Source organism: Erithacus rubecula, assembly GCF_903797595.1.
Source record: "Erithacus rubecula genome assembly, chromosome: 16".
Taxonomy (NCBI): Eukaryota; Metazoa; Chordata; class Aves; order Passeriformes; family Muscicapidae; genus Erithacus; species Erithacus rubecula.
Window position 1 is genome coordinate 16,807,144 of NC_136668.1, and position 13,748 is coordinate 16,820,891.

The window sequence follows — 13,748 nt, forward strand, 5'->3', positions numbered from 1 at the left end:
CGGGGCCGCCCGGCGCCTCCTCCTCCTCCCGGCCCTTCCCTCCCGTCCCTCCCGCCGCCGCTCCGTGAGGGGCAGGGCCGGGCCCCCCTCGCTGCCGCCGTGAGGAGCGGGTGAGCGGCGCCGGGCCGGGCCGGGCCGGGCTGGGCTGGGTTCGGTTCACTGCCGGGGGCTGCGGGGCCGGGCCGGGCTGTGCTCTCTGCCGGGGGCTGCGGGGCCGGGCCGGGCCGGGCCGGGCTGTGCTCTCTGCCGGGGGCTGCGGGGCTGGGCCGAGCTGTGCTGTGCTCTCTGCCGGGGGCTGCGGGGCTGGGCCGAGCTGTGCTGTGCTCTCTGCCGGGGGCTGCGGGGCCGGGCTGGGCCGGGCCGGGCCGGGCTGGGTTCGGTTCTCTGCCGGGGACTGCCGTGCCGTGCCGTGCAGTGCTGTGCCGTGCCGTGCCGTGCCGTGCCGTGCCGTGCCGTGCCGTGCCGTGCCGTGCCGTGCCGTGCACTGCTGGGCTGTGCTGTTCTGTGCCGTGCCGTGCCGTGCCGTGCCGGGCTGTGCCGTGCCGTGCTCTCTGCCGGGGCCGCGGCGGAGCCGGGCTGGAGCCCCGCGGTGTTTCCGTGCCCGGCCCAGCCCGGCCCCGCAGCTGAAATGAGCCGCAAGCCCCGAGCGAGCTGCCGGCTCTGTAACCCCGAGGGGACTTTAACCCGAGCCTGTGCCGCTGTTTGTCCGCAGCAGCCCCGGGCCGGGGCCGGCGCCGTGCTCGGGCCCGGAGCGATGGTCGGGCAGCGGCCCCTGGGCTCGGCCTCTGCGCGGCTCTGACCAAAGGTAACTCGTGCAACCGCCTTCGTTTCCCCAAAGAGAGCCGAGATGCTCCCCGAGCGCATCTGCAAGATGCCCGTGCCGGGTTGGGACCTTTTTCTGATATTTTCAATCACAAATGGGACTGTTTTCCCTGTTTGAGTTAGAGCATGGGATTAGAGCTACTGTTACTAATTCATTTCTCATGTGTTTTTTGGGGGTCTGTTTTCTTCCAAACATCAGTGAAATGTCCCTGTGCCATCCCCATATTTCATTATTTTTCCCCCTTATAGCTGTCTTTTTCAACTAACAGTTTACTTTGTGACTTTTCAATATTCTGTTGTTTTTTTGTTTTGGTTTTTTTTAGCTTGGTTACCTGGGCTTTTCAAAGCTTACTATGCTATAAAATAGATGCCTCAGATTGATAATTGGAATGTGATGCATTAACTTGGTTGATGTTGCAGAGTGGTGGTAACTCTAGAGAAAATTAAATGTCTTCAGAGGACAAGGAGGCTCAGGAGGACGAGCTGCTGGCTCTGGCCAGCATCTACGATGAGGATGAGTTTAAGAGAGCAGAGTCTGCCCAGGGAGGAGAAACAAGAATTTGTCTGGAGTTGCCTCAAGACTTCAAAATTTTTGTGAGGGGTGAGTTGAGATGTTTTGTGTTATCCCAAGAGAGGCTTGACCAAGCTCAGGTGGTTTTTGGGGAGTGACCTGAGGGAGCAGTGACTGGACCCTGTGCTGTGCTTGTTGGGGGTTGTGTTTGAGAGTTCAATCCTCATACACAGAACATCTTCTGTACACTTCAAAATCACAGATGAGTGATAGCACTTCTTCAGAATAATTAAGTTCATTTATTGGGTTTTTATTCCCTCGAGGGTATGTGTTTCCAGGCTCCTGGTTTGTGCAGGATCTGACATTTCATAATGCTGCTGTTTAACTGCTTCAATCACACACCTCCAACTCTGTTTTACTCCACTGAGAATTTTGTTATTTAGGGTGGAACAAGTAGTTTTAACCCCAGAAATACATCAAATAAACAGACATTGGGTGCTGTCAGAAACAGCAGCAGTTGGTTAATTTTCATTTCTGTGTTATTTCTCCCCCTGCCTGGGTGGGCCCTGGCTCAGGCAGTTCCACAGAGAGCCTCCAGAGCAGTGGGTTTGAATATTCTGTGTGTTTCCTGCCTCCCCTCGTGCTGAATTTCGAGTTCCCACCTGACTACCCATCGAGCTCCCCGCCCGTGTTCACCCTCAGTGGGAAATGGCTCTCCCAGGCCCAGGTTTGCAGAGCATTTTTTACATTTTGGCTGCTGAGGAAGTTAATAATTCACAGTTAAGCAAAGTAAAAAAAACAATTATGTTGCTCTTCTTTTGTCTTTTGCTGGTTTTCATTTGATTACTGTCTGAGGAAGGAGAACTTGCATCTGTAAGAGCTAGTTTATGTGTATTTTATAGATAAAAAGTGCTGAGTCTGAAATCAAAGTTTGCAGTAAGGACTATGTGAGGGCAGGAGCCCAGTTAGGAGTTGCTCACACTTGCTGAAATCTGGAATTCTTTGTTCTTTCCCAGCTCAGTGCTCTTTGCAAGCACTTGGACAATGTGTGGGAAGAGAACCGAGGCTGTGTGGTCCTGTTTGCCTGGATGCAGTTCCTGAAGGAGGAAACGCTGAATTACCTGAATATTTCATCACCATATGAGCTGAAAATGTGCCCCCAGGGGAAGGGGCAGAGCTGGACACCTGGGGGGCCCCTGGAGGCTGGGAAGGACTGTGGGGGTGCCACGGGCTCTGCCACAGCTGAGGAGGAAATCATGGATGCCAGGGCTGTGCAGGATGTGGAGTCCTTGTCCAGTCTGATCAGGGAGATCTTGGACTTTGACCAGGCCCAGAGGAGGAGGTGCTTTAACAGTAAAATGTACTCGTGCAGCATCTGCTTCTGTGAGAAGCTGGGCAGTGAGTGCATGCACTTCACTGAGTGCAGCCACGTGTACTGCAAAGCCTGCCTGAAGGACTACTTTGAAATCCAGATCAGGGATGGACAGGTGCACTGCCTCAACTGCCCCGAGCCCAAGTGTTCTTCTGTTGCCACTCCAGGCCAGGTAACTCCCCTGCATGAGGGCTGGGGGGCTCTGGAACCCGAGTTCAGGGTCAGGCTGTGGCTCTGCATGGTGGACATTGGCAGTCACAGAGTCATTTGGGTGGGAAAAGACCTCCAGGATCACCAGGTTCAGCCTTTGACCCAATCCCACCATGTCATGAAGTGCCACATCCTTGTTCACCTCCAGGGATGGGCAACCTGACCCTGACCACCCCTTCCACGAGGAAATTCCTCCTGGTGTCCAACCTGACCCCCCCCTGGCACAGCCTGAGGCTGTTTCCTCTTGTCCTGGGAGCAGATCTTTGACCCCCTGTGACCTGTTGGAGAATCTAAAGTGGATTCATCCCAGCTGTTGCTGCCTTTTCACTGACCTGCTGTTTGTTGCTGCAGCAGGCTCAGAATTACAGATGGAAGGAATCAGAGAATCCCAGACTGGTTTGGGTTGGAAGGGACCTCACAGCCCACCCCGTGCCCCCCAGCCATGGCAGGGACACCTCCCACTGTCCCAGGCTGTCCAAGCCCCAGTGCCCAGCCTGGCCTTGGGCACTGCCAGGGATCCAGGGGCAGCTGTGTGAGCCCTGAGTGGCTGTGGCTGTTTGTGGCTGTTTGTGGCTGTTTGTGGGTGTTTTTGGGTGAAGGCTCTCCCTGCTGTGGGTTTTTGGGTGAAAGCTCTCCCTGCTGGGGCTGTTTGTGGGTTTTTGGGTGAAAGCTCTCCCTGCTGTGGGTTTTTGTGTGAAAGCTCTCCCTGCTGGGGCTGTTTGTGGGTTTTTGGGTGAAAGCTCTCCCTGCTGTGGGTTTTTGGGTGAAAGCTCTCCCTGCTGGGGCTGTTTGTGGGTTTTTGGGTGAATCTCTCCCTGCTGGGGCAGTTTGTGGGTTTTTGGGTGAAAGCTCTCCCTGCTGGGGCTGTTTGTGGGTTTTTGGGTGAAAGCTCTCCCTGCTGTGGGTTTTTGGGTGAAAGCTCTCCCTGCTGTGGGTTTTTGTGTGAAAGCTCTCCCTGCTGGGGCTGTTTGTGGGTTTTTGGGTGAAGGCTCTCCCTGCTGTGGGTTTTTGGGTGAAGGCTCTCCCTGCTGTGGGTTTTTGGGTGAAGGCTCTCCCTGCTGTGGGTTTTTGGGTGAATCTCTCCCTGCTGTGGGTTTTTGGGTGAATCTCTCCCTGCTGTGGGTTTTTGGGTGAATCTCTCCCTGCTGGGGCTGTTTCTGGGTTTTTGGGTGAATCTCTCCCTGCTGTGGGTTTTTGGGTGAATCTCTCCCTGCTGTGGGTTTTTGGGTGAATCTCTCCCTGCTGTGGGTTTTTGGGTGAATCTCTCCCTGCTGTGGGTTTTTGGGTGAATCTCTCCCTGCTGGGGCTGTTTGTGGGTTTTTGGGTGAATCTCTCCCTGCTGTGGGTTTTTGGGTGAATCTCTCCCTGCTGTGGGTTTTTGTGTGAAAGCTCTCCCTGCTGTGGGTTTTTGGGTGAATCTCTCCCTGCTGGGGCTGTTTGTGGGTTTTTGGGTGAATCTCTCCCTGCTGGGGCTGTTTGTGGGTTTTTGGGTGAATCTCTCCCTGCTGTGGGTTTTTGGGTGAAAGCTCTCCCTGCTGTGGGTTTTTGGTGAAAGCTCTCCCTGCTGTGGGTTTTTGGGTGAATCTCTCCCTGCTGTGGGTTTTTGGGTGAATCTCTCCCTGCTGGGGCTGTTTGTGGGTTTTTGGGTGAATCTCTCCCTGCTGTGTTTGCAGGTGAAGGAGCTGGTCGGGGAGGAGCTCTTTGCCCGCTATGACCGCCTGCTGCTGCAGTCCAGCCTGGACCTGATGGCTGACGTGGTTTATTGCCCCCGGCCCGGCTGCCAGACCCCCGTGATGCAGGAGCCAGGCTGCACCATGGGCATCTGCTCCTGCTGCAACTACGCCTTCTGCACCCTCTGCAGCATGACCTACCATGGAGTGTCCCCCTGCAAGGTCACTGCAGGTGAGTCCCTGCCCCTGTCACACCCACACACAGCATCTTGGCTGCAAAAGCCCAGAGCTGGGCAGGGCAGCTCCTCACCCTGAGCTCTCTGGTAGGTGCATTGGTTTGGAGGAGGGCTGTTGCTGGCAATTAAATTGATTTTGGTGAGACTCCTCTAAACTGCTGATTGTCAGGTGCTGAGAGGCTGTAGCAGGGGAAGAATTACTTTATATTTTCATTGCTTTGTATTGGCAGAGTTAATACTGGAATCAGGGGAAAGCTTCTCTCTCTGTCTGGCCTCAAAATCCTGTGACAGAATTTCATTAAATACATTGTGAGAAAAAAATTACTTCAATTTTTACTTCATTTTTACATTGTTCTAATTTCATCAATAGACCTCTTTTATAATAAAACAGTGTAAAACTGCTGAATTTTGGGGCAGAGTGGTTTTAGTATTATCTTATGTATTTTAATAGTTTTCTTGTCTTTTAATTCATGACATTATTATTCTTTGAGAATCTTTATGCTACAATTAGCTGGACTCCTATATCTAACATCTTACAAAAGCTGTTTGGTTTGGTTTGATTTTGCCCCCCAGAGAAATTAATGGATTTGAGGAATGAATATTTAGAAGCAGATGAGACAACTAAAAGATTTTTGGAACAACGCTATGGCAAGAGAGTGATTCAGAAAGCCCTGGAGGAGATGGAGAGTAAGGAATGGCTGGAAAAGAACTCCAAGTCCTGTCCTTGCTGTGGGACCCACATCGAGGTGAGTGAGGAGGGAAAGGCTGGGCATCCATGGAACAGCAAATCACCCACAAGGAGGCAGTTGTGGGTGTATTGGAGCTTCTGAGGAGAGGAAATCTTTAGGGAATGCTAAGAGAACTTTCCATTTGTGTGTGAAATGGAAAAGGAGGCGAGGTGATGTTTGTGGATCCAAGGACTGGAGTGCAAACAGTGCCTGGTGGTCAGGCTCCCACACTAAACACATCCCTGTATGAATTCTTTAGTTTTCCAAATGTTTCAGGCTACCTCTAGTTCACACTAGAGCCAGGAAATCAATCCAGCTTCAGAAAAAGACTAACTTCCAGTATTTTTAGTGTTATAACCAATTTTCAGTGCTGGGATTCCAGCTGCCAGTGAAAACATCCGTGTGTGGTGGAGCTGGGAGGGGATGTGTTCACTGACTGCTGTGGTCCTGAGGGCAGAGAGGGACTGAAGCCTGCCACAGCAGGTTCTGTTCTCACCATTTCTTGGTTTTTTTCCCCAGAAGCTGGATGGCTGTAACAAGATGACCTGCACAGGGTGCATGCAGTATTTCTGCTGGCTCTGCATGGGCTCCCTGTCCCGGGCCAACCCCTACAGGCACTTCAGCGACCCCTCCTCCCCCTGCTTCAACAGGTGGGTCCTCAGGGGCCTCCTCCACTGTGCTGCACCTCTTTTCTGCTTCTCCTCACAGTCTCCCCCACATTCTTACCTGAAATTTGTAGCTGCAGTTTAAGACCTAGTTTCTCCTCTCAAATATTTGCACTAACGGTAAAAATCAGGAGTGATTCAGGATGTGGTTTTGCTCTTTAAAAACTTTGGTTTTAAAACTCTGGAGGAGTCTTCTTGATTTTTTTTAGTCAGGTCATGACCTCACCCTTTGTGTGCTGCCACAGCCTGCAGGGGCTTCCCTGCCACTGCTCAGGAGCAGCTGGAGGGTTTGGGGGAGAGCTGCTTTGAGGAGCTGCAGATTTGCCTCACATTCCCTTGGGGAAGAGCCAAGGGACAGGTGACAGGCAGGTCACAGGAGGGTGACAATGGCAGCCTCTCTTGGCCCTTCCACAGGGCACAGATGGTGCTTTGTGACACTGAACAAACCAGGGGAACTTGCTGTACTGTTCCATTTAGGGTGACACTTTTTTTAACTTTTTATTTTCCTGTGCCCTGATATGACTGATTTTCTGTCTTGCAGATTGTTTCAAGCCATGCACATGGATGATGGGGAGTTCTGGGAAGGGGAAGATGATGATCAGTAGCTTCCTCCAGCACCTAAAGGTGAACAAACCAGAGACAGATGCTTTTTGTGTGTCCTTTGTTTGCTTTTCACTTCCATTGTGTGAAAGAAGAGTGGTTTGCAGGACACAAACACCTCAGAGCCTGTTGCCAAAACCAAAGGTGACTTTTCCCCATCCAGGGATCAGGATCATCATGGAATGCCCAAACAAACATGTCTGTTATTAAACAAGTCAGAAATTGGAAAACCATTGGAAAAATGTACAGCAAGAGGTGCCCCTTGCCAGCAGACAAAGTTGAAGCCTCAAATCCTGGAAGTTTCCTTTAGGGAGACTGACCCTTGGAGACTCTTGGATTGTGGATATTGTGGGGTTTGGGGTGGTTTGGTGATCTGGTGCTCTCTCTGGAGCTGCTTAGACTGGGGGAGTTTTCTGATACAATACAGAAAATTTCTTCCATATTCAGCAACGAAATTAGTTGCTTTTATTAATTTCTTGATGTGCTTCTCTGAAAAGCAGCTCCTGCCTCTGTCACTGGTATTTCTAATGACATTAAAGTTGATTATCCCCAACCCTTCTTGCTGGCTGCTGTGCCTGAGCCTTTGCATCCCTGAGAGCTTGGGCAGAAAATGACCAACAGCCACTTCCAGGCATTTCTGTGAGGTTGGTGACTCCCAGTGTTGCTGTTGGATTCCCTCACCTTGCCTGTCCTTGTTTTGGCAGGGATGAGTGCCAAGGCAGTGAGCTGAGGATGTGACCAGTGAGAGGGTGAAAAATATCAGGAAGAGATGAACTTGAATTCTTCAATATGCTGACTATTACCTTGTGTTCTCAGCTGATGAGTTAATTTATTTTTTATTAATTCTTCATATAAGAAATTTGATTGTTGATACTTTTGCTTCTGGACTAGATCCTTTATTTCTATTGGTTTTGCACTTCAAATTATTTGAGAAACCAAATTGTTTCTCCTAGAATCTCAGCAAGTGGTTTTGAGAATATGAAGGTGATTAATGGAGGCAAACACTGTTTTTTGACAAGTTTTTCCACTTGCAGAACAATCTAAAAGTTTATTTGGAAACTAAAGCTGCATGTGCTGTGTTCAAGAGCAGTGGGGCCTGGGTGGAAAGCTCTGGAGCTGGGATTCCTCAGGAACTCAGGCTGGTCACAGCTCACTCAGTTCTGAGTTGATAAATGTGTCCTGGGATGTGTGGCCAGAATGAACAGTTCCCTCTGCAGAGGAGGATCTGCACTGTTGGAACTGGCACAGAGATTAAAACAAATGAAAGGAGGAGCAAATCCCAGCTCAGCTGAAGCTCTAGGTCAGTGTGTAGGAAAAGTGTACATTGTGTATGGTTTGAGTTGTATTTCCTGCACCTTTCACATGCACTAAATTCACTTTAAGATGGTAATCACAGTGTTCTGTTTGTCTTCCTTCTGGCATGGATTTGGCAGCACAGGTGTGTCCAGGTGCTGCTGGGACAGCCCAGAGCTCCCACCTGCAGCACAGGATGTTTCTGCCCATGGGATTTCCATGCATGCAAAGTGCCCTCCCACCCCCAGGGCTCTGCTTTTCCCTCAGAGAAAAACTGGGCAAGGAAGGGGGAGCAGCAGGAGCTCTTCCCACCAAACTGCCTCTGGGACAGCTTTGGTACCCTGAGACCAAGCACCAGACACAGCCAAATGTCACCATTTAAAAAAAAATTAAAGACATTTAGTGAAGAAAGTTACATTACAGATGAACAATTTACAAAATTTCTGTATAAAGAAAATAAAGGTTGCCCAGTTTTCTTGCCCCTCTTGTGAAAGCATTGGATAGGAATCCCAGGAATCATGTTTCAGAACTGGTGGGGTCTTGGCTGTTGTCCACCTGTGTGGGGTGTCTGCAATTGAACAGAAGCAGAGGCTGCAGAGCCCTGGGGATCCTGTCCCACTGCTTGGCTGCTCCCACAGGGGGGTTTCATCCTCTCCAGCCTGGGCATCCTGTCTTCACTCAGGCCCCACTGTCCCTTCTCATCTTCCCTGGCTCCATCTTCTTCCTGCCCTCTGGGTGCTGCTCTGAGCTTCCCCTTCTCCAGCTGGACAATCCTCTTCTCCAGGATTCCAATGCAGGAGTGTTTCATGGAGGAGGAAGGAATAACATGAGGTACTTGTCCTATTGCAAGGAATACACCCCAAAATGATCACCCACTTGTTTCTGCAACCTTGGACTTTCATTTATCCTCACATTTCAATTCTGCAGCCTTCAGTCCATGATTACAGGCAGTTCACACATCAAACAACTCATTCTTCATGTACTTCAGAGAATGAGGTGGTGGCAGAAGTTTGTGGAGCACAGAACACTGGATCCCATCCTCCTTTGGTTAATTAAGGCAGGTGTTTGGCATCTGTCTCATTAATGGAGAGAAGGAACCATATGATCATTCTGCTAATTTGAGAACAAATATGAGATCAGTTTCTGCAGCAATTCCCTTTTCTCCCAGCTGTTTGCAGCAGCTGGTTCAGCACTGCCCCAGCACATTAATCACTGTATGGCTTCTTGGACTGGCTCCTCTCTGTTCCCATCTCCTTCATGCTGTACAAGGGCTCCACGAGCTTGTTGTGAACCAGCATTAAACCTGATGGAGAGAGTCAAAAGACAGTTTAAGTAGACATAATAAAGGAAAGTTCTCCTTCACTGGATGCTAATGGAATTACACATTACTGTTGTCCTTGTGCCTTTGCTCCCACCCAAGCACAAAGCATCCCACTTGTACTACTGTGGTATATTTAAGGAATATACTCCTGTGGGAGTTAATTATACAGCAACCCCTGCAGAGCATGGCTCATGGCTCCAGAAAATGTACCAGAAGAGCAGCCTGGGCTGGTCAGGCATTCATTCACCTTTGAAGTATTTGACTGTTTTGACTTTGAGCTCCAGCGTGGCGTCCTCGTCGCACACGAAGACGGTGTTGGGGTGCTGCTGGAAGGCTGACACTGTCCACATGTGGTTCACCCCATCCTCAATGGCTTTGTACAGAGCAAAGGCCTTGTGGGCTCCTGTGATCAGGATCATCACCTGCACCTCAGGCACAGACAGGCTGTCAGGGGCTGGCACAGGGGCTCAGGAGAGCCCAACCACACCAAGCTGAGAATGGGGACACCTGTCACCCTCCCCACAGCCCCTGTGTGCTGCTGCTCCTCTGCTTCAGCTCCCAGTGAAATCACAGCCTGCTGGGCCACTGGAATGATCCTTTGGGCACCTGTTCACTGAGATTTAACAAGTGGAGATCAAGGAATAGACTCCAGTAAAAGTCCCACACAGTTTTCATGGCCAGCTGGTGTGACAGCAACTCAACCTGATATCTGCAGTTCCTGTCCAGGTGAGTTTCCTAACCCAAGACACCCTCCCAACCCTTCCTGGCTCCCTGGGGGAACAGCTGCTGCAGGGTTGCACAAACACAAGTGCCAGCAGAGACAAAACCAAAGCCTGTCCATGGTGTTGGAGGATGCCAGAGGACAGGAGGATCAGGCATTCCCTACACCAGAGGACACCTGGCTGCTCCAGAGGGACTGCAGGAAGCCACTTCTTCTTTCCTCACCTCTCTGGCATCCATGACAGTGCCTACTCCAACTGTCAAAGCCATGGTGGGCACTTTGGAGAGGTCACCATCAAAGAACCTGGCATTGGCCAGGATGGTGTCCATGGCCAAGGTCTTCACTCGTGTCCTGGACACCAAACTGGATCCTGGCTCGTTGAAGGCGATGTGACCATCGGGGCCGATACCTGGGGCAGGGACAGGGACAGGGACAGGGACAGGGACAGGGACAGCAGAGCAGGGTCAGCTCTGGCAGCAGGCCCAGCAGCTCTCCCAGGAGAAGGACAGTCCCAGGAACACAGGGACTGTGCAATTCCTCTGCTCCAGCTCACATTTGTGTCTGGCAGGAACAGCAAGAGCCCCCTCAGAAGCCACCAGACAATTCCCTGATTGTGCTGGGACAACAACAAAGCAAAGTAGGTGGCAGAACCTTATGGCAAACTGATGGGAAGAGCTTGTGTGGGAAAAGATACTCCCAGCAGTTTCCTGTTGCTACTGACAATTGATAAATACTTCATATTTCAGTTCCAGCCCTTCCCATTTCTCCTGCTGACACTTCCTGAATAATCCACTGACTGCACGTGGGGATAGAAGGCTGCCAGGACACAGCAGTGCCCAGGGCCAGGGCTGTGGGGCAGAGTTCACTGCAAATGCACTGAAAATGAACAATCCTGACAATAAATGAGAGCTGGGGAGGACAGGCACAGCTTTGGCACAGGGTTTAGAAGCTGCTCTTCTCCAGTTCTCACCTCCAACAAAGAGTTCAATGCCTCCAGCTGCTTTGATTTTCTCCTCAAATGCATCACACTCAGCCTGGAGATCAGGGGCATTTCCATCCAAGATGTGGACGTTTTCTGGTGAGATGTCAATGTGCTTGAAGAAGTTATTCCACATGAAGGAATGGTAACTCTCTGGGTGATCCCTTGGGAGACCTGCTCACAGAACACACAGGACTGAGAAAGCTGGAACAGAATCCCCCATAACAAAGCACTTCCATAGCCCTGCAGTGGCTGTGGTGACAGAGCACTGCTCTCTGTCCTTTGTTGTGCCCTCAGCTTTCAGAGCTGTTTTTATTTCCCTACATAACAATTAAAATCAGCTCCTGTAAGACATGTACCCATATTAACATACAGCAGATGTGCAAAAACAGGTGTGTGCTGTGTCTCATCTGTCAGGACCTTTTCAGCCTCTTCCCCATTTCATATTAGTTAGAATTACTTAAAAACTGTGCAGAAGCCTGGAAAATAATACTTCTTATATAATTATTGCATATTTACCCCCCTTTGTGCTGTAAACCCACACTGGACTGCTTATTCCCTAATGCTGCTTGATTGGGAATATTCACAGAAAAAAACCCTCTTGACCAGGATGAAATTAGCATTAGCAAATCTTTAGCCTGTATGTTTTCACCTTTGGATCTGTTTCTTCTGAGAAGACTGTTTCACCACGAAATGACAGTGCTTTGCTGTCTCAGCAGGAGATAGCAGAGGGCACTCAGGGAACACACTGGTCCATGTAAGGGACCTTGATAATCCCAGAGCAAAGGCTGCAGTCAATGCTGCACACTGAGCCTGCAGTGATAAGCTGTTCCTTACCTGGTCAGTGCTGGGTGCAGCTGACACACAGCAGTGTCTGTAACAGTGTGTGCAATGCTGGGCAACACCCACTATCCACTTTTGTCCATATGTTCTCAAACCTACGGAAAAATTTCAAATTCCTTCCATAGGTTTTCCAGTTATCCCCCTTTGCTAATTCCCTGGAGGTGTTTAAGGCAAGACTGGGCGTGCACTCAGTGCCACGACACGGCGTTGTGGGATCATAAATTGGACTCGATGATCTCAGAAGTCGTTTCCATCCCAACTGATGCCGTCGCTGTGAAATGTTATCCCCTTACCTGGACAGTGGATTTGGGGCACCGCCGGGGTAAGGGCCCGGCAGCTCCCGACAGGACAGCACTCACCCACGTACTCGTCCATGTTGAAAGTCTTCACGTACTTGAAGGAGAGGTCCCCGTTGCGGTAATACTCCACCAGCTTGCTGTAGCAGCCCAGCGGGGTGCTGCCTGCGGGGAGCGGCCGCCTCAGCCGGGGCAGGGCCCGACCCCGGCCCCGGCCGCGGCCCCGGGCCCTGCCCGCACCCACCTGTGGGCAGCCCCAGCGTGAAGAAGCGCCCGGGGCCCGGCCCGAACTGCACGATGCGGTTGCGGATGTACTTGGCCGCCCACTCGCTGGCCTGAGAGTAATTCTCCAGGATGATCAACTTCATGGTGAGCACCGCCGCTGCCTTGCCGGGAGCGCCTTCGCCGGGGATCGCCGCCCGCTCCTGGGATCGCCGCCTTCCCTGGGATCGCCGCCTTCCCTGGGATCACCTCCGTGCGAAATCGGCGCTTCCTCCCGGCTCGCCCTGCCCGGGATCACTTCCGCGGGCCGGGAGCGCCGCCGGGGCCGCCCCGTGGGCGGGCGGAGAGCGCCGGGCCCGGCCCGCGGCAGGGAGCGCGGAGCGGGCGGCGGGGCTGAGCGGAGGGCGGCACCCACCGGGAATGATCCGGTGTGGGGAGACTGAGGGGAACGGCGGATCCACCGGGGGTGATCCGATGTGGGGAGACTGAGGGGAACGGCGGATCCACCGGGAATGATCCGGTGTGGAGAGACTGAGGGGAACGGCGGATCCACCGGGAATGATCCGGTGTGGGGAGACTGAGGGGAACGGCGGATCCACCGGGGGTGATCCGGTGTGGAGAGACTGAGGGGAACGGCGGATCCACCGGGAATGATCCGGTGTGGAGAGACTGAGGGGAACGGCGGATCCACCGGGAATGATCCGGTGTGGAGGGACTGAGGGGAACGGCGGATCCACCGGGGGTGATCCGGTGTGGAGGGACTGAGGGGAACGGCGGATCCACCGGGGGTGATCCGGTGTGGGGAGACTGAGGAGAACGGCGGATCCACCGGGGGTGATCCGGTGCTGCTGGAATTAGGCAGAATGGCTGGATCCACCGGGGGTGATCCGGTGTGGGGAGACTGAGGGGAACGGCGGATCCACCGGGGGTGATCCGGTGCGGCTGGAATTAGGCAGAATGGCTGGATCCACCGGGAATGATCCGGTGCGGCTGGAATTAGGCAGAATGGCTGGATCCACCGGGAATGATCCGGTGCGGCTGGAATTAGGCAGAATGGCTGGATCCACCGGGAGTGATCCGGTGCTGCTGGAATTAGGCAGAATGGCTGGATCCACCGGGAATGATCCGGTGCGGCTGGAATTAGGCAGAATGGCTGGATCCACCGGGAATGATCCGGTGCGGCTGGAATTAGGCAGAATGGCTGGATTCACCGGGAATGATCCGGTGCGGCTGGAATTAGGCAGAATAGCTGGATCCAC

The 13,748-nt window shown here is 52.3% G+C and overlaps 2 protein-coding genes across 3 annotated transcripts; one reads left to right on the forward strand and one right to left on the reverse strand.

Moving 5' to 3' along the window:
• Positions 1-15: 15 nt before the first annotated feature.
• RNF14 (ring finger protein 14) lies at positions 16-7,687 on the forward strand. Of its 2 annotated transcripts, none has more exons than XM_079319669.1 (9): positions 16-110; positions 690-805; positions 1,243-1,423; positions 1,909-2,060; positions 2,350-2,877; positions 4,589-4,817; positions 5,395-5,567; positions 6,069-6,199; positions 6,756-7,367. In XM_079319669.1, exons 3-9 carry the CDS (start codon positions 1,270-1,272, stop codon positions 6,817-6,819), a joined length of 1,431 nt encoding a protein of 476 aa, XP_079175795.1. In that variant the 5' UTR covers positions 16-110; positions 690-805; positions 1,243-1,269; the 3' UTR covers positions 6,820-7,367. The 2 variants fall into 2 exon arrangements, with proteins under 2 accessions (XP_079175795.1, XP_079175796.1); XM_079319670.1 differs by lacking the exon at positions 16-110 and adding an exon at positions 7,519-7,687 and having other exon boundaries at positions 717-805; positions 6,756-6,838.
• An 800-nt stretch (positions 7,688-8,487) lies between these two features.
• GNPDA1 (glucosamine-6-phosphate deaminase 1) lies at positions 8,488-12,877 on the reverse strand. The gene is made up of 6 exons (XM_079319674.1): positions 12,512-12,877; positions 12,331-12,432; positions 11,120-11,302; positions 10,374-10,558; positions 9,676-9,850; positions 8,488-9,410 (listed from the first exon to the last, which is right to left on the reverse strand). The coding sequence occupies exons 1-6, from the start codon at positions 12,633-12,635 to the stop codon at positions 9,313-9,315; spliced, it is 867 nt and encodes a 288-aa protein (XP_079175800.1). The 5' UTR covers positions 12,636-12,877; the 3' UTR covers positions 8,488-9,312.
• Positions 12,878-13,748: the final 871 nt, after the last annotated feature.